This window comes from Equus caballus, chromosome 10 (genome assembly GCF_041296265.1).
Source record: "Equus caballus isolate H_3958 breed thoroughbred chromosome 10, TB-T2T, whole genome shotgun sequence".
NCBI classification, from domain to species: domain Eukaryota; kingdom Metazoa; phylum Chordata; class Mammalia; order Perissodactyla; family Equidae; genus Equus; species Equus caballus.
In genome coordinates, this window is record NC_091693.1 from 11,076,615 (window position 1) to 11,095,791 (window position 19,177).

The window sequence follows — 19,177 nt, forward strand, 5'->3', positions numbered from 1 at the left end:
CCTCCAACGTGGGAGGGCGTGGCCAGGCGAGGCCCGTCCCCCTTACGTCACGTCCGGCGGGGCGGGGCTTCGGGGCTTTCCTCGGGAGGAGGAGTATCGGTTAACCCCTGCGTGGCCGGGCGGGCTGGAGCTCCGCGGGCCGGAACCCGGGAGTCGGGGCTCCCCAGCCACACCCCTCGCGGGGTTTAAAGGGGCAGGAGGCGCCGGGTCAGGCCGAAGCCCGAACCAAGGGAGCGGGCATGCGGCGCTGCCCGTGCCGAGGGAGCCTGAGCGAGGCGGAGGCCGGGGCGCTGCCGGGGGCGGCCCGCATGGGGCTGGAGGCGCCGCGAGGGGGGCGGCGGCGGCAGCCGGGGCAGCAGCGACCTGGGCCCGGCGCAGGGGGCCCGGCGGGGCGGCCGGAGGGGGGCGGGCCCCGGACCCGGACCGAGGAGTCCAGCCTTCACATCGAGCCCGAGAGGGCCGGCCTCGGGCCTGAGCCGGGGACCGACGGACAGGCTGAGCCTAAAGCAGCTGGCTTCGGAGCAGAGACGGAGCGGCCCAGTCGAAAGACGGAGCCAGACAGGTCCAGCCTCCGGACACATCTAGAAAGGAGCAGCCGCGGGTCAGAGCTGGAGACAGCTGGTCCTTGGACTGAGACTAGGACAGATGGCTTTTGGACTAATCCACACAGGTCCGGCCTCCAGCCTCAGCCAGAGCGGGCTCGCCTCTGGACAGAGCCAGGGGTTGACGGGCCCTGGACAGAGCTACAAATACACGGGTCACCGACCCAGCTAGAGAGGGCCAAGCCTTGCACCAATCTCTGGACCCACCAGAACAGGTCCAGCCTATGGACTCAGCCAGAGAGGGGCTGTCCCTCAACAGAGCCAAGCGCTGATGGCTCCTGGAAAGAATTGTACACTGATGGCTCCAGGACACAACAGGATACTGAAGGCCCCTGGACGGAACCTCACACTGATGGCTCCCAGATACAACAAGATACTGAAACAGCCTGGACACAGCCTGGCGCTCATGGTCCCCAGATGCAAGATACTCATGGACCCCAGACAGAGTCTTGGACAGATTGCCTTTTGGGGGAGCCCAACCAAGATGACTCATTAGAGGAACCAGAGCATGGGGAGTTGGTGACTCACCTGTACTCTCACCTGGAGAGTAGCTCCCTGACCCCTGTGCCCCGCCTCATCATCACTCCTGAAACCCCTGAGCCTGAGGCTCAGCCCGTGGGACCCCCCACCCGGCTGGAGGGGGGCAGTGGCGGCTTCTCCTCTGCCTCCTCTTTCGACGAATCTGAGGATGACGTGGTGGCTGGGGGCGGAGATGCCAGCGACCCCGAGGACAGGTCTGGGGTGAGTGGGACCCATCCTGCCCTTGAGCCACATCCCCTCGGACCCCTAATGCCCCTGCCTTTGCTTTGAGAAGTTTTCTAGCACCTACCAGCAATTTCATCTCCAGGTACCTCTTTCATCCACAGACCTCCTCCCTCTGACAGATGGGGTTACTAATCCACTCCAGGCACCCTCCTCCTAATTCTCTCCTTCCCTCTCACCCACTGCCTCCAGTCCTGGGGTCTAAAATGGACGGCCACTGGCCGACTTCATGGCGCCCAGGACCCCCTGAAATTGTACGCTTGTGTGATTCTGTGTGTATACCCAGAGATTTTTGCAGCAAGGGTCTGTGACTTCTGTCAGATCCTCTGGAGAGTCTGTGACCCCCAAATCGGAAGAGCACCAGTATAGGGAGTCGGAAAGGGTGCACTTTCCACCCCAGATTTCTTAGTCTGGGGCCTGTGGCTGCTTTAAGAGGTTGTCAACCTTCAGCCCTCCTTAGAACCCATGCACTTTTGTAGAGAGCGAGCCCCCAGGCTGTATCCGATTCGCAAAGGGCTGTGTGAACCCCAAACGCTAAGGGATCCCCAGGCTAGCCAGGGATGCTCTGGTCTCCCCGCTGTCCCCCAGCTCCCAGGGGGCCCCCTGCAGACTTGTTTACATCCTCTGCCCTCACCCCCAGCTTGGGTGCGGTTCTCCCCGGTGAATCAGGAGGGCCGGCAGGGCAGGTTCAGGGAGGGAGGACCAGGTGAGAGAGGCTCATGCGCGTCTGCCCGCTGGGTCCTCCCAGAGTCTGGGGCCCCTGGCTGGAGTCTGCCCTGAGCCCCCCTCACCCCACATGCCTTAGGAACATGCTCACACATGTGGCCACAGCTATGAGAGACAGACGTGCCTCAGCCTGCCTGCGCCCCAGCAAAGGAGCTGACCCTCTGGGGCTTTCTGCCATTGCCGTTCCCTCAGCCTCCTCTCTCACCTCCTTGGCATCTCAGCACAGCTGAGCTGGAAGTGGGTGAAAGAAATAGAGATCTAATAATAATAGCAGTTAGCACTCAGCCTGTGCTAAGCTCTTTGCTTGTCTTAATGCATTACGTCCTCACAGAGGCAGATACTGTCATTATCCCCATTTTACAGATGAGGAATCTGAGGCCCATAGAGGTCAAGATGCTTGTCCAAGGTCACACACCTTGCAAGACACAGAGCTGAGATTCAAACCCTTAATGAATACCAGGCACTTTTCTTTTCTTTTTTGTGAGGAAGATTAGCCCTCAGCTAACTGCTGCCGATCCTCCTCTTTTTGCTGAGGAAGACTGGCCCTGAGCTAACATCCATGCCCATCTTCCTCTACTTTATATGTGGGACCCTACCACAGCATGGCTTTTGCCAAGCGGTGCCATGTCCACACCTGGGATCTGAACTGGTGAACCCTGGGCCGCAGAAGCGGAATGTACGAACTTAACTGCTGCACCGGGCCGGTCCTGACCAGGCACTTTTCTAAGTGCTTTCTGTGTGTTAACTCTTTGAAGCCTTAGAACAAGACTATGAGTTTGGGATTATTATTATCTCCATTTTACAGAGGGGAAAATGAGGGATAGAGAGGCGAGGGTACTTGCTCAGGGTTGGCCGTATCTGGTCAGAGCCAGGATCCTAACTCAATTCTGGCTGAGTTTAAAACCCAGTCATATTAATGCCTGCGGTGGGTGAATTGGTCCCTAACTTGCTTTCCTCCCAGGCCTCCCTGTCTCCCGTTTCTCCTCATCCTTCTGGAATGTGGGAATCTGCCTCCATGGCCCAGCTCTGATCAACTTTTGAACTTCCCCGCTCCAGTGCCTTCCATGGCTCCCAAGGGCCTTCCCGATAGCCATCAGGAGTTCAGTCCTGTGTTCAGGGCTTCCTGTCTCCGGGCTCCTTCCCACGTTCAGCTTCCCTTCTCCCCTCCTGACCCCCTCTGCCGCAACAAAGCGAAGTACACACTGTTCCTCGAACACGCTGCCACCATCCTGCCTCCTCTTGTTGCTTAAGCTGTTCCTGCTGCCCAGAATACCCCTGCTTCCTTCTCGCTTCATTTTGAAATCCCATCTGACATTGAAGGCCCAGCTACTTTGTTCCTTTCCTCCCCACTTCCTTCCTTCTCACATCCATCCTGTTCTCCTAATCAGACCACAGACAGTCCCTGAGCCCCTACTATTTGTTGGCTTTGCTGGGGACACAGCAGCGACCGAGACACTGCCCTCATGGAGCTTCCAGGCCAGTGGAGGAGGCAGACCCATCACCAGGCAGCGACAGCTCAGAGTGGTCAGGGCTGGGATGCAGGAAGCCCAAAGGGTTATGGGAGTCCAGAGGTGACTGGCCAGACCTTGGGTATCAGAGAGGGTTCCCTGGAGGAGGGGACGTGTGAGCTGAGTCCATCATGAAACCATCTGAGAAAGCCCATGTTAACCATCAGATCTAAGAAAAAAGGGAGAGAAGATATTGAATCTGCTTAGGATTAAAAAAAGACAATTTCAACTATCCTCCTTCAATCCAAGCAACATTTTTGGAGCACCCATTGTGTGCCAGGCTGTGAGCTGGAGACCCAGTCGTAACCATAACATCCCCAGTCCCTGCCCTCAGGAGCTTGCAGTCCAGCAACGCCGTAGTGGGTGAGCCCAGGGCAGTGGGGTCAGACCAGTGGTAGAACCCCAGCACTGTGCTGTGTGATTTAGGCAAGTGACTTCACCCCTCTGAACCTCTATTTCCTCCTCTGTAACATAGTCAACCATCCTCCTGGGGTTGTGTTTTGAGGATTAAGTAGGTTATGTCACACTAAGTCTTTGTCATTGTGCCTGGAATGTTCCAGGTGCTTAGTAAACAGGAACCTTTATTAATCACCTCCTCCCCATAGCTGGCAGCTGGAGGGGGTAGAGAAGAGCCCTTCCTGAATCCTGTAGTCCAGCCTCCTGACTCTGTTTGACCTTCCCACCGTCAGTTAGGTGTCTGCTAGGTAGCTGGGTTCTGAGGGGCTGGGAGAGAACATGGCCTTGGACCCAAGGTAGTCGGGGGGTGGGCACGAGCCTCACAGATTCCTTCTCTGGAGACAGCTCATTCTGCCAGTACTTGCTAAGGGCCTGCTATGTGCTTGGAGCAGAGAATGTATTTGTATGTGTGTGTGTGTGTACGCATGTGAACGTACTTGTGAGTCAGAGACTAACCTGGTCTCAGGAAGCTCTTGTTTGAGTCAACATGATACAACTATGTCATTGTTTTCTGTCGAGCTCTCTCTCTGTCTTTCTCTGCTTCTGTCTTTTTCTTTCTCTGTCATTCCTTTGTATCTGTGTCTACCTGTCTTCCTATACTTCTTTCTTTGTCTTTTGGTAACTAGCTGTCTTTGTATTAGTTAGGATAGGCCAGGGTTTGCTGTAGTAACAAACAAGCCCCATCTTAGTGACTTGGAACAACGAAGGATTGTTTTTGTTCATGTTTCACGTCGACTGTGGGTCAGTGGTGGGTGGGGGCCTCTGCTCCAGGCTGTCTTCACTCAGGGCCCAGGCTGAGGAAGCCTCCATTTCTCTTTCTACCCCTTTCTACTGGACGGAAAAGAACATGGGGAGTTGTGCACTGGCTTTAAGGCTTCCACCCAGAAGGGACACTCGTGCTCACATTTCATTGGCCAGAGCAAGTCAGTAACCAAAGTTCAGGAGGGCAGGGATGTTCCCGTAGGAGGCAGGGCTGGAGGGATTTGGTGAGCAGCTCTCATGACTGCTGTCGTCCCTCTTTGTCCCTGTCTCTCTGTCTCTGTCGTCACTTTGTCCTCTGCCTCTATTTCTGTCTCTGGTTCGGCTCCATCCGTCAACCTCTGTCTCGATCGTTTTCCACAGAAGGTCTGACTTGGTTCGGGGACAGAGATGAGGCTTCCAGGTTTTTGGTGTGTGTGTGTTGGGGGAAGATTTGGGGGTTGCTGGTCACTGGAACAAATCTAGCCTATCTTTACTCAATCGAGAAGGACAGAGAGACACAGATACGGAGAAAGTGATGACAGAGACAGACAGACGTGAACAGATTCTTCCCCACCTTTGCTGACACCTTTAGGGGATCCTGTGATTGCTGAAGTAAGTGGGCTTCGCTCACCCCCACGAGTTTGGGAGCACTGATCCCAGGAAGTCCCCTGGCCCTGGCAGGACCCCAGGTCCACCTTGGTTCCCTCTCATGGCAGCACCCCCATCCCCTTCCCTCCTTGGCCTTGACCCCACCCTGCTCTGCCCCACACAGAACAAACCGTGGAAGAAGCTGAAGACGGTCCTGAAGTATTCACCCTTCGTGGTCTCCTTTCGAAAACACTACCCTTGGGTCCAGCTGTCCGGACACGCTGGTGAGAGCCGGGGGGCGGGGCGGGGGGCACACAGCGCTGGGCAGACGCCTGGGCTGAGGAAAGAGCTACAGAGCTGCTCTCTGGAGTTTAGTTTCCCCATCTGTACAGTGGGCTTGGTGACAGGGTGCACCTCGTGGGGCTCCTATGGGAAGTGCTTAGACCTGGGCTGGCCCATTCATACATCAGGGCTGAGGGCTGTTTCCTGTTATCCTGGTGTCGGGGAGAAAGTCCTCAACTTTGGGGACAAATGGGCCTGGGCTCAAATCCTAGGTCTGCTCTTTATTTGTGGGTGACCCTGGGCAAGTTACTTTCCCTCGCTGGGCCTCAGTTTCCTCATCTGTAATATGGAGATAATTGTGTCTCCCCGGCAGGGTTAACTGAAGGGTTAAAAAAATCAAAACGTACATCAAGATTGAGAGACAGGCCCCTCATAAATGGAAATTATCATTCCTTGTCCTCGCCCTGTGTCCAGAGCAGGGTGGGCCCCCAGTAAACAGCAGCTGTAATGGTTTTTCCCAGGATCCAGCACAGTGTCTCCAGCACATAGTAGCACCACACCCAGCATATAGCACTTTTTGTAAAGGGCTAGATGATAAATCAGCTAGTCAACTCTGCTGTTGCAGCGTGAAAGCAGCCATAGGTGATACGTAAACATATGAGGGTGTCTGTGTCCCAATAAAACTTTATTTACAAAAATGGGCAATGGGCTGGACTAGACAAACTGATCCCACCACCAAAGGGAGACAAGAAGGGAACTTATCTGCCTTGTTCATCCTTAGATCTGAGTCAGAGGAAAGGCAGGGCCCCCTGAAACTGTAAACTCAGGCCTGTCGTCTATATGTGTTCTAGTTACTATGGCTGAGTTTACAAAAACAAAAAATAGAAAACTTGAAACTTAAAAAAAAAGTGGTTGAAAAAAAGACTTCATGGGGGCCGGCCCCATGGCCAAGCGGTTAAGTTCGCGCATTCCGCTTCAGCAGCCCAGGGTTTCGCCAGTTCAGATTCCGGTTGCGGACCTGCAGCATTCATCAAGCCATGCTGAGGCGGCGTCCCACACAGCAGAACTAGAAGGACCCGCAGCTAGAATATACAACTATGTACTGGGGGGCTTTGGGAGGAAAAAGAAAAAAAAAACGCAATGGAATAAAACAACCATTTTATTACACTGACAGGTTTTGGGTCGGGAATTCAGGCAGGGCATGGCAAGGATGGCTTGTTCCTGCTCCGTGATATCTGGGAACTCAGCTAGGACAGCTCGAAGGCTGCAATCTGGAAATTTTGGAGGTTCATTCGCTCACACACCTGGTGATTGATACTGGCTGTTGGCTGGGTCTCACTGGGGGCAGCTGGCTGGAAAGCCTATATGTGGCTTCTCTGCATAGTTGCTTGGGCTTCCTCACAGTATGGTGGCCTCGAGTAGCCAGATTTCTTATGTGGCAGCTCAGGACTGCAAGGGCTAGCACCTCTGCTAATAAAGTGGAACCTGCATGTCTGTTTATGACGTAGGCTCCGAAGTCACACAGTGTTGCTTCTGCCATAAGCCCTGCCAGAGTCAAGGGCAGAATTACACTGTACTTCTTGATGGAGTGGGGAAATTCTAGAAGTGTGTGTGGGACAGGAGCTATTGTTGCAGCCATCTTGGGAAAATATAATCTGAAAATACAATCTGCTTCAATAAGAATTTGTAAGTCTAATCTATATTAGCTATCTGCTTGGGCTAGGAAATGCCAGATTTGTAAATGAACCTAAATAGGCTTCAGCGGTCAGCACTTTGGGGCTCCAGGCAGAGGCAAATGCACATCTGCTCTGGAGAGTCAGGCTCTCAACTCAGATCTCACGAAAATTCCCACAGTTGATCCTGAGCTCACAATCCAAAATTAGAAAACAAATGAGGACACAGTCTGTTGTGAAGAGGACTTTGTTTCAACAAAGAGCAGAAATAGGCCCTTCCCTCACCACCCCTGGCCCAGATCTTGATAGTTGCAGGGAGAGAGAGAAAACATGGCAGAAGGGTTAGGCAAGACGATGGTGGCCAAGATCTGATGCATATGGGAGATGGGGGGATTCTCTTGCTGATCCAGTTTCTGACCCTCTCATTGACTGTGCTGCTCATAGGGAACTTCCAGGCAGGAGAGGACGGTCGGATTCTAAAGCGTTTCTGTCAGTGTGAGCAGCACAGTCTGGAGCAGCTGATGAGCGACCCCCTGCGGCCTTTCGTGCCTGCCTACTATGGCACAGTGCAGCGGGACGGCCAGGCCTTCAACCAGATGGAAGATCTCCTGGCAGACTTCGAGGGCCCCTCCATCATGGACTGCAAGATGGGCAGCAGGTGGGGTCAGGAATAGCCAGGAGGCAGAGGTGGAGGGCGGTGGTGGGCATTTTTGAAGACAGTGCCAAGTCAATCTTCAAAGTGGTACCTGCGTACATTCCCACCGGCAGTGTATAAGAATTCTGGTTGTTCTATCTTGTCAGCAACACTGGGTATTATCTGTTTTATTAATTTTAACCGTTCTGCTGAGTGTCTCATTATGGTTTTCACTTCTATTTCTCTGATGACCAAAGAAGTTGAATGTTGATTGACCGTTTGGAAATCCTCTTTGGAAAAGTACTTATTTGAATATTTTGCCCATTTTTCTATTGTGCTGTCTCTCTTTTTCTTTTTGATATGTAATTCTTTATATATTCTAGATACAAATCCTTTGTTGGAGGGGCTGGCCCAGTGGCGTAGCGGTTAAGTTTGCGTGGTCTGCTTTGGCGGCCCAGAGTGCATAGGTTCAGATCCCAGGTGCAGACATACACACCACTCATCAAGCCATGCTGTGGTGGCATCCCACATACAAAATAGAGGAAGATTGGCACAGATATTGGCTCAGTGACAATCTTCCCCCCCCCCCCTAATAATAATCCTTTGTTGGAGACACACACACATTGTCCAACTCTCCCATTTCACTCTCTTAATAGTGTCTTTTGATAAACAGAAGTGCTTTTTTTTTTTGAGGAAGATTAGTCCTGAGCTAACTACTGCCAATCCTCTTTTTGCTGAGGAAGACTGGCCCTGAGCTAACATCCATGCCCATCTTCCTCTACTTTTTACATGGGACACCTGCCACAGCATGGCGTGCCAGGCAGTGCCATGTCCGCACCCAGGATCTGAACCGGTGAACCCCAGGCTGCTGAGAAGGGGAACGTGCGCCCTTAACTGCTGTGCCACTGGGCCGGCCCCTGAAGTACTTTGAATTTAGTCTAGTTTGTCAATTTTTTTCATTATGGTTAGGAGCTTTATGTTTAAGAAATCTGTGCACTCCAACATCATGAAGATCTCCTATGTTTTCATCTTCAAGCTTTATTGTTTTAACTTTCCCATTTAGATCTGCAGTCCATCTAGAATTAATTTTTATTTGAGGTAGGGATTGAGGTTCATTTTTTTTCCCATATGGAGATCCTATTGACCCAGCACCATTTATTTATTTTATTTTATTTTTTTAAGATTTTTTATTTTTTTCCTTTTTCCTCCCCAAAGCCCCCCAGTACACAGTTGTATACCCAGCACCATTTATTGAAAAGACTTGCCTTTCCCCGCTGAATTGCAGTGGCTTCTTTGTCATAAATTGGGTGAATATACACGTGTGCGTCTGTCTGTGGACTCTGTTCTGGTCCATCGATCTATTTGTCTGTTCTTGTGCCACACGGTAGTTTTATAACATCCTTCGATACCAGGGAGTGTAAGTCCACCACCTTTGTTCTCCATAATTTCCTTCGTCATGTCCTCTGTGTCCCAGGACCTACCTGGAGGAGGAGCTGGTGAAGGCGCGAGAAAGGCCCCGGCCCCGGAAGGACATGTATGAGAAGATGGTGGCCGTGGACCCCGGGGCCCCCACCCCTGAGGAGCACGCCCAGGGGGCAGTCACCAAGCCCCGCTACATGCAGTGGAGGGAGACCGTGAGCTCCACCTCCACCCTGGGCTTCCGGATCGAGGGCATCAAGGTGAGAGCCAGGAGCTGCTGGCCTGTCGCTAGAGGGCTGGGAACTAGATCTGAGGCAGGGCTTCTGGGAGAACGTGGGTTTCAGGGAAGGCTGGAAAAAAGCAAGACCAGGAGAGAGAGCAGGAGACTGCAGACGATGAAAAGACTGAGGTGGGGTGGGGGGATGGGGAGTGGCGTCCTGCTTCTCTCTCACCCCCACACCCATCATGACCAAGTTTAGTGTATCCATGTGTCTGAGCATCTCTTGATTCCATCTTCTCCCCTCCCTGTGGCCCTGTCCTAGTCTGGCCCTGCCTTCTCCTGCCCCAGCCTCCCTAAGCTCCCGGGCTGTGGTCCTACCCCCTCTGATCCACTGTCCCACACAGCAGTTGGAGGGGTCCTTTTACCCCCCTCCCACCTTATGGAGAAAGTTTTCTTCTTTTTCTTTGGTAAATTAAGTCTAATTGTTTGAATAGGCGTTCACACAGTTCAAAAGTCAAATGATATTATAAAAAGGTATACAGGAGAATTTTCTCTCCCAGCCCTGCAGCTGTCCTTCTCATTCCAGCTCTGCACCCCTCACCTGCTCATGGGGAGCCCTTTATCAGTTTCTTATATTTCTTCCTGCAGATACCAACAAATGCAATTGCATATCCTAACTTTCCCTCCCTCTCTTACACCAAAGGTGGTGCACTACACACACTGGCAACGTCCTGGAGAATTTCCCCCATCATTCCATAGAAAGTTTCCTCTTTCTTTCTTTCCTTTTTTTTTTTTTTTCCATAGCTGCGGAATAGCCTTTTGTGGATGTGCCACAGTCCCCTATAGATGGCCACCTGGGTGGTTCCCATTTTTGCCATTACAAACAATGCATCAGTGAGTCACTTTGTACATAAGACATATTGTAAATGTGTGGGTTTAGCTGTAGACTGGATTCCCAGAGCAGGACTACTGGGTCAAAGACTAAACGCATTGGGAATTCGGTTAGAGATTGCCAAACTCCTTTCATGGGTGTCGTACCACTGTGCATGCCGCCAGTGAGAGTGCCTCTTTCCCCACGGCCTCACCTGAGCCATCCTTCCAGGTTGCAAATCTGACAGTGTCATTCTCCTGTTCAAGACCCTTCCATGACCCCCTAGTATCCTCAGGAGAAGTTCCCTGGCCTCGAGGGCCCTCCGGGGTCTAGTCTCATCTCTCATCCCTCTCTTCCTCCGTTTACCTCAGGCCACAGTGATGCACTTTCATTTCCTTGAAGGGGTCCCACTGTCTCGTGCCACTTGGCCTCTGCACATGCTGTTCCCTCTGTCTGGACTTATCTTCCCTCTACTGTTCCCCTGATTGACTCCCAGTCATTTTCCTGTCTCCTTTTAAATTTTACTTCCTCCAGGAAGCCCTCTTTGATTTCCGTCCTACTAGATCAGGGCCCCCTCTCTACCTCCTCATAGCTTCCTGTTGTTGTTGTTAGTACCGTTGAGTAAATTCTGACTCCTGGCAATCCTGTGGACAGCAGAGTGGAACCCTGCCCGGTCTTTTTGGACCATCTTCTCACCTTCTGGCATTGTATCAGTCAATGCTTTGCTGCTATTGATAGAGTTTTCATGGCCAATTTTTTCGGAAGTGGGTGGCCAGGTCCTTTTCCTAGCCTGTCATAGTCTGGGAGCTCCACTGAAGCCTGTCCACCATCGGTGACCCTGCTGGTATTTGAAATACTGGTGGCATAGCTTTCAGCATCACAGCAACACACAGCTGCCACAGTCTGACAACCGCCAGACAGATGGGTGGTGTGGTTCCCTGACCAGGAAATGAACCCAGGCCACAGTGGTGAGAGCGCCGAATCTTAACCACTAGACCACCGGGGCTGGCTCATAGCTCCCTATACTCCTTCATTCTTTTTTTTTTGGAGGAAGATTAGCCCTAAGCTAACTGCTGCCAATCCTCCTCTTTTTGCTGAGGAAGACTGGCCCTGAGCTAACATCCGTGCCCACCTTCCTCTACTTTATACGTGGGATGCCTACCACAGCATGGCTTGGCAAGCGGTGCCATGTCTGTACCCAGGATTTGAACTGGCGAACCCCAGGCCTCCGAAGCGGAACATGGGTACTTAACTGCTGCGCCACTGAGCCTGCCACTGCTTCATTATGCTTATCTCCTTTTGTGATGATCTTATTCAATATCTGCCTCCCTCATCTGACTATGTCTATCCTGTTACCTCCATGTTACCAATGCCCACACGGTACCTGGCACAGAATGGCAGAATGACTCAGGTGGCTTCTCTGTGCCCCTCTCAGATATAAAAAGTAGCATTGGTCTCCTTTATCAAGTGCTTCCTTACTATGTGCCAGGCACTGTGCTATGCATCCTACACATCCGGTCTCCTCTAATTCTTACACAGCTTTAGCAAGTGGGTACCAGCACAGTTCCCACTTTCCAGATGAGGAAACTGAGGCTGAGACAGGTGAAGTGACTTGTTTCAAGCTGCCCAACTAGGAAGTGGCAGAGTCATGATTCAAAGCCCACTTGGCTAGACTGGCTCAACCAGGGGGTTCAAGGTGAGAGCTGGAAGGACTGGTTGCTCAGAAGTGTGACTTCGGCTCAGTTGAGCTGGGCTGAGCAGTTGGGCTGACTTCCCCTGAACAGCAAGTAAGCGTGGAGGCAGGGCGATGGCCCCAGGAGGTGCTGGTGGCTGCTGGCATTGGGCATGGGAAGGAGAAGGCATGACACTGTGCCTTCACCCCTTGCCCTGCAGAAAGCCAATGGGACCTGCAACACCAACTTCAAGAAGACGCAGGAGGTGGAGCAGGTGACAAAGGTGCTGGAGGACTTTGTGGATGGGAACCATGGACTCCTGGTGAGTGGGTCACCCATGCCTCAAACTTAGCAGCTTGGGACCACCACCATCATGGTTGCTCCCAAGTCAATGGGCTTTTACTTTGGGCTGAGGTTGGCTGATACTGGCTGGTATTGCCCACCATCTTTGGTCACCTAGGGGCTTGGCTAGGCCTGGCTGGTCTAGGATAGTCCTGCTCACATGTCTGGTGGCTAGCTCGCTGTCTCGGCTCATGACTTGGCCACATGTCTCTCATGATCCAGCAGGCTAGCCTGGGCTTGTTCTTAGTGTGGAAGCAGGTGGCCAAGAGAACAAGTGAAAACGCAAGGCCCCCTGATGGCTAGGCTCAGAATGGCCACCATCATTTCTGCCATGTTCTATTGGCCAAAGCAAGTCCTCTGACCAAGCCTAGATTAAACGGGAGCAAACTCCACCTCTTGGTGGGAGGAGCTGCTAGGAATTGTGGGTATCAAGTAACCTACCAACCACACTCTTTTCTGTGCCACCCTGATGCATCCGACCCCCCAGCCCCATCCCATTTTCCCCATGGCTCCCCTTATCCCATCCTGGCTGGGGTCTGCCCACTCCTCTTGGGGTATGGAACGAGGTCAGGTCTCAAGGTGAGTAAGGACCCACAAGGTCCCTGTGCTAACCAAGAAACCCTCCCTCTCACACACAGAGAAAGTATGTGGCTCGCCTGGAACACCTTCGTGAGGCCCTGGAGAACTCGCCCTTCTTCAAGACCCACGAGGTGCGAGCCCCGGCCACCATGGGAGCAGACGGCCCTGTCGGGGTGGGGGGGACTGTCGGGGTCCAGGTCAGGTGGCACTGAGGGGAAACTGCTGACAGAGTTACAGGCCACAGCTGTAAAAAGGAGGCCCCAGGTGTGGGGGTTTGCCTTTTTGGGGTAGGCAGCACAGGGGATTTCTGGGAGGTGGGACAGTTAGGAGCACGGACTCGAGCCGGGTGGCCTGGGATGAAGGCTGGTTGACCCTGGGCGTGTGAACTACCCTCTCGGGCCTCGGCTTCCTCCTGACATGGGGAAGAACAGTAGTGCCTTCTTCATGCGGCTGCTGAGGCGTGAGACGAGCGAAGAAGTGCTTTTACCTCCTAGCTCTTGCAGCTACTTTATCATCTCAGTTAGTTCCAGTTACTGTTATCTGCCTTCCTTGTTTGGTGGCTCGCCCCTTCCCTTTCCCTTCTCCCTCCCTTCTGCAGCTGCGTCTCTTTGGAAACATTCATCACTCTGGGCCTGTCTCAGAAAGTCTGTGAGGTGGTGAGGTCACCGCCTGTGTCCTCTCCAAGCTCCTCTGCCATCAAGCCCCTCTCTCCTCTCTTTCCTGATATCACTCTCTTCTGAAAGAGCACTGATCTGGGGTTCAGGCCGGCTTGGGGTCAAACCCCAGCTTTGCCCTCCCCAGTCGCCTGGGCCTGGGCAGTGGTCCCACGGGCCTGTCTGCTGAGCTGCATGCTGGGGTGACAGGAGCACCTGCCTCCGGGGCATGGGGGAGGTTATGAGGGTGAATGTAGTGCAGGCCCAGCCCATAGTAAACCCTCAGTGTGTGCCAGCTGTTATTGCCACGTTTGTTATCAAACGTCACCCTCGTAGTCCTTGTCACTGCTTTCCGGCTTTGTATGCAAGTCACAAAGAGGAGGCCAGGGGACTGCATCTCTTCTGTCTTCATGTTTGGTTTCACCTGCCTGGTGACTTAGTACTTTAAAAAAAGAGTTTAAACATTTAAAACGTGAGATTTCACACCAAAATTGGGATTTCCAGTTTCCCGTGGCAACCCGGGGCCCCTCGCCGTGTGCCCACAGCCATCCAGAGCTGGGCGGTGCCTGCCTCTTCTCACCTGCCCGTCTGCCCAGTCATCTGGGTTCTCTGGGAGCAGTGGTGATTGAAGCCTGACTAGAATAAGCGAGGGGCTCACAAACCTGGAGTTAGATGAAGGGAAGGAACATATTGCTAATCAAAAAAAGAAAAACAGCATCTACTGAGGGCTGTGTGCCCAGCACCACAGGGCAACTTAGGAGCGTGTGGATTGTGGAATGCCGCCAACGACCCCAGGAGGTTGGGGCTGTTCCCGTCACCCCATTCTACAGATGAGGAAACTGAGGCCTGGAGAAAGGAAGCCACTTTGCTTGGGGTCACCAGCAGCAATCTGCTGGGGCTGAGGAGTTGCTGCCCCTTTCTGTGGGGCAAGCATTATCCACTTCCTTAGTATTACCCCCCCAACCTCCTGCCAGGGCTCTTGTGACCCACCCAGGATCCTGCAGGCATGTGAATTTGTACCCCAGCCTGAAAAAGGATGTGTGTTAACCTTTGTTGTGAGTTTGTTATACTGGCAACTGTTCTGAGAGTTTTATATGGATTAATTCATACATAAAAATATGCACAGCAACCTTTGAGGTTGATGGTGCTATTATTCCAGTGCAGAGATAAGGAGAGGTTAAGTCACCCACCCAAGGCCACAAAGCCAGTAAATGGCAGAGCCAGGACTTGAACCCAGGCAACTGAGTTCCAAAGTTCATGCTGTCAGCCACCCCCCTCAGCTGCCTGTGGGGAAGGGACCTTGACCCGGGCCTGCGCCTCCCCCTAACCTCCGGCCTCTTCCCCTGCAGGTGGTAGGCAGCTCCCTCCTCTTTGTGCATGACCACACCGGCCTGGCCAAGGTCTGGATGATCGACTTCGGCAAGACAGTGGCCCTGCCTGACCACCAGACGCTCAGCCACCGGCTACCCTGGGCTGAGGGCAACCGTGAGGACGGCTACCTCTGGGGCCTGGACAACATGATCTGCCTCCTTCAGGGGCTGGCTCAGAGCTGACCCGCTCGCCCCCCACCATGTTTATTTATTGGATGGTGCCCGTCTGGCTGGAAGAGCCTGAGATGCAGGGGGCCTGAGGTTGGCCACGGGGGAGCTGGCATCCAGGCATGGGAGAGGTGGTTGTACACCTCACAGGACCGGAGTGGAAGATCTGCAGGGCCTCGGAGGCTGGGCAGCACCTGGCCCTTTCATGGCACAGGGGTTGTAAAGAACAGAGAGGGGGCCTGACAGATTGGGTCTGCTGACCAGCCAGGAAGGCTCCTGAGGGGCTGCCGGAGGCCACAGCTAAACCAGGCGCCCCGAGAGAACACAATGCAGGTGCTGCAGGTACACGTGTGACCTGGCGCCTGTCAGTGCATGAAGAACTGTAATCACTGCCTCCTTGTCAGCCCCCTCCCAGCTGGAAGCTGGCTCCCTGAGGCCAGGGACCTGTCAGCTTCGTCTGTGGTGTCCCAGAGAACTAGACATTTGTGAACCAATGCTGGAGCTGCTCGTCCGCCTAGAATTACAGCCCCATCTCTTCATCTGGGGGCTGTTCCAGGGCTGTGGGAGGCTCTGAGGAAGGGCTGACACCACGGGACCTGTCCAAGAGCTGACACTGCTGGGTGGTGCCCGGCTCACTCTGTCCTGCCCTCCCTTCCTCCTGGGAGAATTCTGCTGACCCTCTGCAGACCAAAACCACAACCACCTCCCACGCCAGCAGTGTGACCAGCACAAGCTTTCCTCGAGCACAGTGCAGCCTCACTTTCTCCTTCCTGGCCGACTGCAGTGGCACACACGGCTTTCCAAGGTCAGGAAGCAGGGCTGCATTCCTCCGGAGGGCCCCCGTCCCTGAAAAGTGCCCAGCTCGGGCCAGGGGTGCAGGGTGGGGCCGCTGACCAGGACTGCAGGCTTGCAACTTGGTCCCAGCCCAAGATCCCAGCCCCCTGAGGTGTGGGTGATGGCCTTCTGTCCCCTCCTCCTGCCCCTGTCACTTTGGCTTCCTGGCCCACAAGGCTGGGCCAGGGTGGGGGGTGGGGGACAGGCACCTCCTTCTCCCCAAGGCTCTCACACTGTCTTCTAGGCCTGCGGTGCGCTCCTTTTCTACTGACCTTTATACTTATTTATACGAGACAGTAGTTGTTAGATGGGGCAGCGTCGGGAACAGGAGGCAAAACCGCCTCACTGCCTTCTCCCCCGTGACGACCCCCCAATAAACAGGACATTCAGAGTCAACTTTGTGGCGTTTTTCCTTTTGCATCGGGGTGTGCGGGCTCAAAGCTCCTGATCTGAGCCTTAGTGCCAGGTGGGGTAAGGGGACAATGATCCATCTGGGGTAAAGGCAGGCTCGGCATGGGCTGTCCGGTCATCAGTGGTCACTGAGCTGTTACTCTTGTGCTTGGCTCTGTGCTGGATGATGCAGGAGACACAGTGATCACTAGGCAGCTCCAAGCTCTGCCCTCAGCGGCTCCCAGGCCAGTACACCTGACAGTGCCAACCAATGTCAGGGCTGGGATGGGGGACACCACACTTCTGGTTAGAAACACTACACTGAACCGTTGCTCTGGCTAAGACTCTTTGCTGGGCACCGGGGACAGAGCAGTGACCAAGACAGATTTCTCCCTCTCCCTCCCCTTTCAGAGTAAAGGCAACAAGTATTCACTAAACTGATAATCGCTCTACGTATATATCTGTATGGGTACTAACTCCCTGGTTTGAATCTTGGCCCTGGGACTTGCCGAGCCACGTGACCTTAGGCCGGTGGCTGCACTTCTCCTGGCTTCAGTCTCTCATCTGGAAGATGGAGAGGATCTAGCACCTTCCTTACAGGCCTGGAGGATTTCATGGCTTAACACAGGTACGGGGTTGGCACGTAGTAAGTGTTCTCAGAAGGATTTGCTTGTTGTTTTTAAATCAGGAGAACACAGAGATGGGAGAGGGGCCCAGCCGGGGCTGAGGGCACCTTCCCTGAGGAAGTGACAGCCATGATGGGGCAGTTAAGGAGTTAGCAGAGGGCTGCAGTGGGGTACGACAGGGGCCTGACAGGCCAGTGTGGCTGGTGGCAAAAGTGTGAGGAAGAACGGCCTAGGACAAGGAGAAGCGAGCTGAGGCTGGGAGAGATCAGTCCCTATCGTGTGAGCAACAAGGAGCTGCTAGAAGCTTCTCTGGTGGAAAGTGGGAAGATCTGGTTGGTGTTTTTTTGCTCCCTCAGCCCTGGCTCCATGTGAACAGCCACGGGGCAGCAGGGGGTCCAGTGGGGGGGCTCCCGCAGATGACCAGAGAGAGGACAGTGGTCTGGGGGGGGGGGGGCGTCACCAGTGAGAAACGGATGGGTGCAACATCGAGGTGTGATGGACAGGACATGGGGTCTGAGCTGTCATCAGTCTCTCCTGGAGAGAGGGAGCTGGTTTGTCAGGCTCCTGGCTGTAACCCCAGCCTACACAGTAGGTGCTCAATACTGGGGGGATGGGCTTGGGGGTGGGGGAGTGGGGATAATGCCAGGATTGGGACTAGATGGACTGGGGGGGACCCTGCATGAAGGATCTCTGGCTGGAGGTCCTCAGAGATCCAACCCAAACCCTTGGGCTGTCATACAAAACAAGAACCTGGGGAGCTCTTCAAACAGTGACAGAGCCAGGCTGTGGCTGGGGCCCGGTCCCCTGGTTCAGGGCTGCAGCAGGCTTGGGGCTGGAGTCCTGTGGTCTGAGGAGCAGGGCCTGGCCACAGAGGCCGGCTCGCACCCCACCAGCAGGCACCACATACTCCCGGCCATCGGCGGCCCTCGTGGGCGAGAAGTCCGTCAGCTGCAGGTTGCTATCCCGGACTTGGTCGTAGTCCCACAGCTGGTAGTGCCAACTCTTGCCCTGCTTGGAGAGAAGGTAGACAGCTCCTGGCGAGCCTTCCTCCGGTAGAGATGGTGGCTGGTGGGGCATGCCAGGTGCTGGGTGGAAGAGGCCTGGCAGCTCAGGGTCCTCAGCATAGCTCAGGCCTGGCACATGCTGCACGCCCAGCAGGACCCCTGGGAGGAGACGGGGAGGCTGTGAGTGGGAGCTGAACCCTGACCAGGTGCTGGGGCTCACTGAGTCCCCCCACAGCCCTTCAGAATAGGTGTTGCCTCGATGCCCACGTTACAGAGAAGTCATGGGGGCCAGCAGGCAGGGCTGAGATTGGACCCAGGTGTCTGGCTCCAGAGCCGTAGACATTTTAAGTCTTGCCTCCCACAGCCTGTTAGCACAGGGAGGTGAACAGGCAGCATTAAACAGAGCAAACAGGGCCGGCCTATTGGCGCAGCGGTTAAGTTCACACGTTCCGCTTCTTGGCAGCCCAGGGTTCACTGGTTCGGATCCCGGGTGTGGACATGGCACCGCTTGGCAGAAGCCATGCTGTGGTAGGCGTCCCACATATAAAGTAGAGGAAGATGGGCATGGAAGTTAGCTCACGGCCAGTCTTCCTCAGCAAAAAGAGGGGGATTGGCAGTAGTTAGCTCAGGGCTAATCTTCCTCAAACAAACAAAAACAAACAGAGCAAACAGCTGTTTGCATCAAGAAAAAGATGCTCAGAGAGGAGCCCTCAAGGCCAAAGATACAGGCCACCGGACACATGCAAATCCGTCCTTCTTTCAGGCAGCTGGAATGACGACAATGCTGATCACAGCTAATGCTGAGACGGGTAACGTGCCAGGCACCATTGTACAAGTTTTACATGTTCTGCCTAGGAGGCAGGCCAGTGAGGTGGCTACTACTGTCACCTTGATTTCCAGATAGAGAAATGGAAGGCCAGAGTCAGAGCCTGAAAGTGGCTGGCCCGGGCCTGCAGCCCAGACTGTCTGATCCTAAAGTCTGTGCTCAGAGCTTGTTTGTGGAAACCCCGACTGGCAGACAGTGAGGCACCTGCTGTCCGCCAGGGCCCTGCTAAG

At 54.1% G+C, this 19,177-nt stretch overlaps 2 protein-coding genes across 7 annotated transcripts in view; one reads left to right on the forward strand and one right to left on the reverse strand.

Annotated features, from left to right (window-relative positions):
- The first annotated feature begins 95 nt into the window (after positions 1-95).
- Positions 96-16,497, forward strand: ITPKC (inositol-trisphosphate 3-kinase C). 2 transcript variants are annotated; one of them, XM_001499303.7, is made up of 7 exons: positions 97-1,343; positions 5,568-5,667; positions 7,783-7,996; positions 9,447-9,651; positions 12,376-12,477; positions 13,136-13,207; positions 15,079-16,497. In XM_001499303.7, the coding sequence occupies exons 1-7, from the start codon at positions 240-242 to the stop codon at positions 15,280-15,282; spliced, it is 2,001 nt and encodes a 666-aa protein (XP_001499353.4). In that variant the 5' UTR covers positions 97-239; the 3' UTR covers positions 15,283-16,497. The 2 variants fall into 2 exon arrangements, with proteins under 2 accessions (XP_070080567.1, XP_001499353.4); XM_070224466.1 differs by lacking the exon at positions 13,136-13,207 and having other exon boundaries at positions 96-1,343.
- The window catches only part of ACTMAP (actin maturation protease), a 7,326-nt gene continuing 4,642 nt past the window's right edge, over positions 16,494-19,177 (reverse strand). For 3 of the 5 annotated variants that reach the window (XM_014736502.3, XM_023649778.2, XM_070224487.1), the window contains exon 6: positions 16,494-18,280. In XM_014736502.3, the coding sequence (XP_014591988.1) occupies positions 17,880-18,280 (401 nt within the window). In that variant the 3' untranslated portion in view covers positions 16,494-17,879. The remainder of the gene's footprint in view (positions 18,281-19,177) is intronic. The other 2 variants (XM_001498105.6, XM_070224488.1) reach the window with 1 other exon arrangement.

What these genes read in the sequence shown, in the direction of transcription:
- ITPKC (XM_001499303.7), top strand. Translation starts at nt 240, where the DNA reads ATGCGGCGCTGCCCGTGCCGAGGGAGCCTGAGCGAGGCGGAGGCCGGG. An exon ending in CCAGCTGTCCGGACACGCTG is followed by an intron (nt 5,668 to 7,782) that starts GTGAGAGCCGGG and finishes TGCTGCTCATAG; the next exon opens with GGAACTTCCAGGCAGGAGAG. An exon ending in GACTGCAAGATGGGCAGCAG is followed by an intron (nt 7,997 to 9,446) that starts GTGGGGTCAGGA and finishes TCTGTGTCCCAG; the next exon opens with GACCTACCTGGAGGAGGAGC.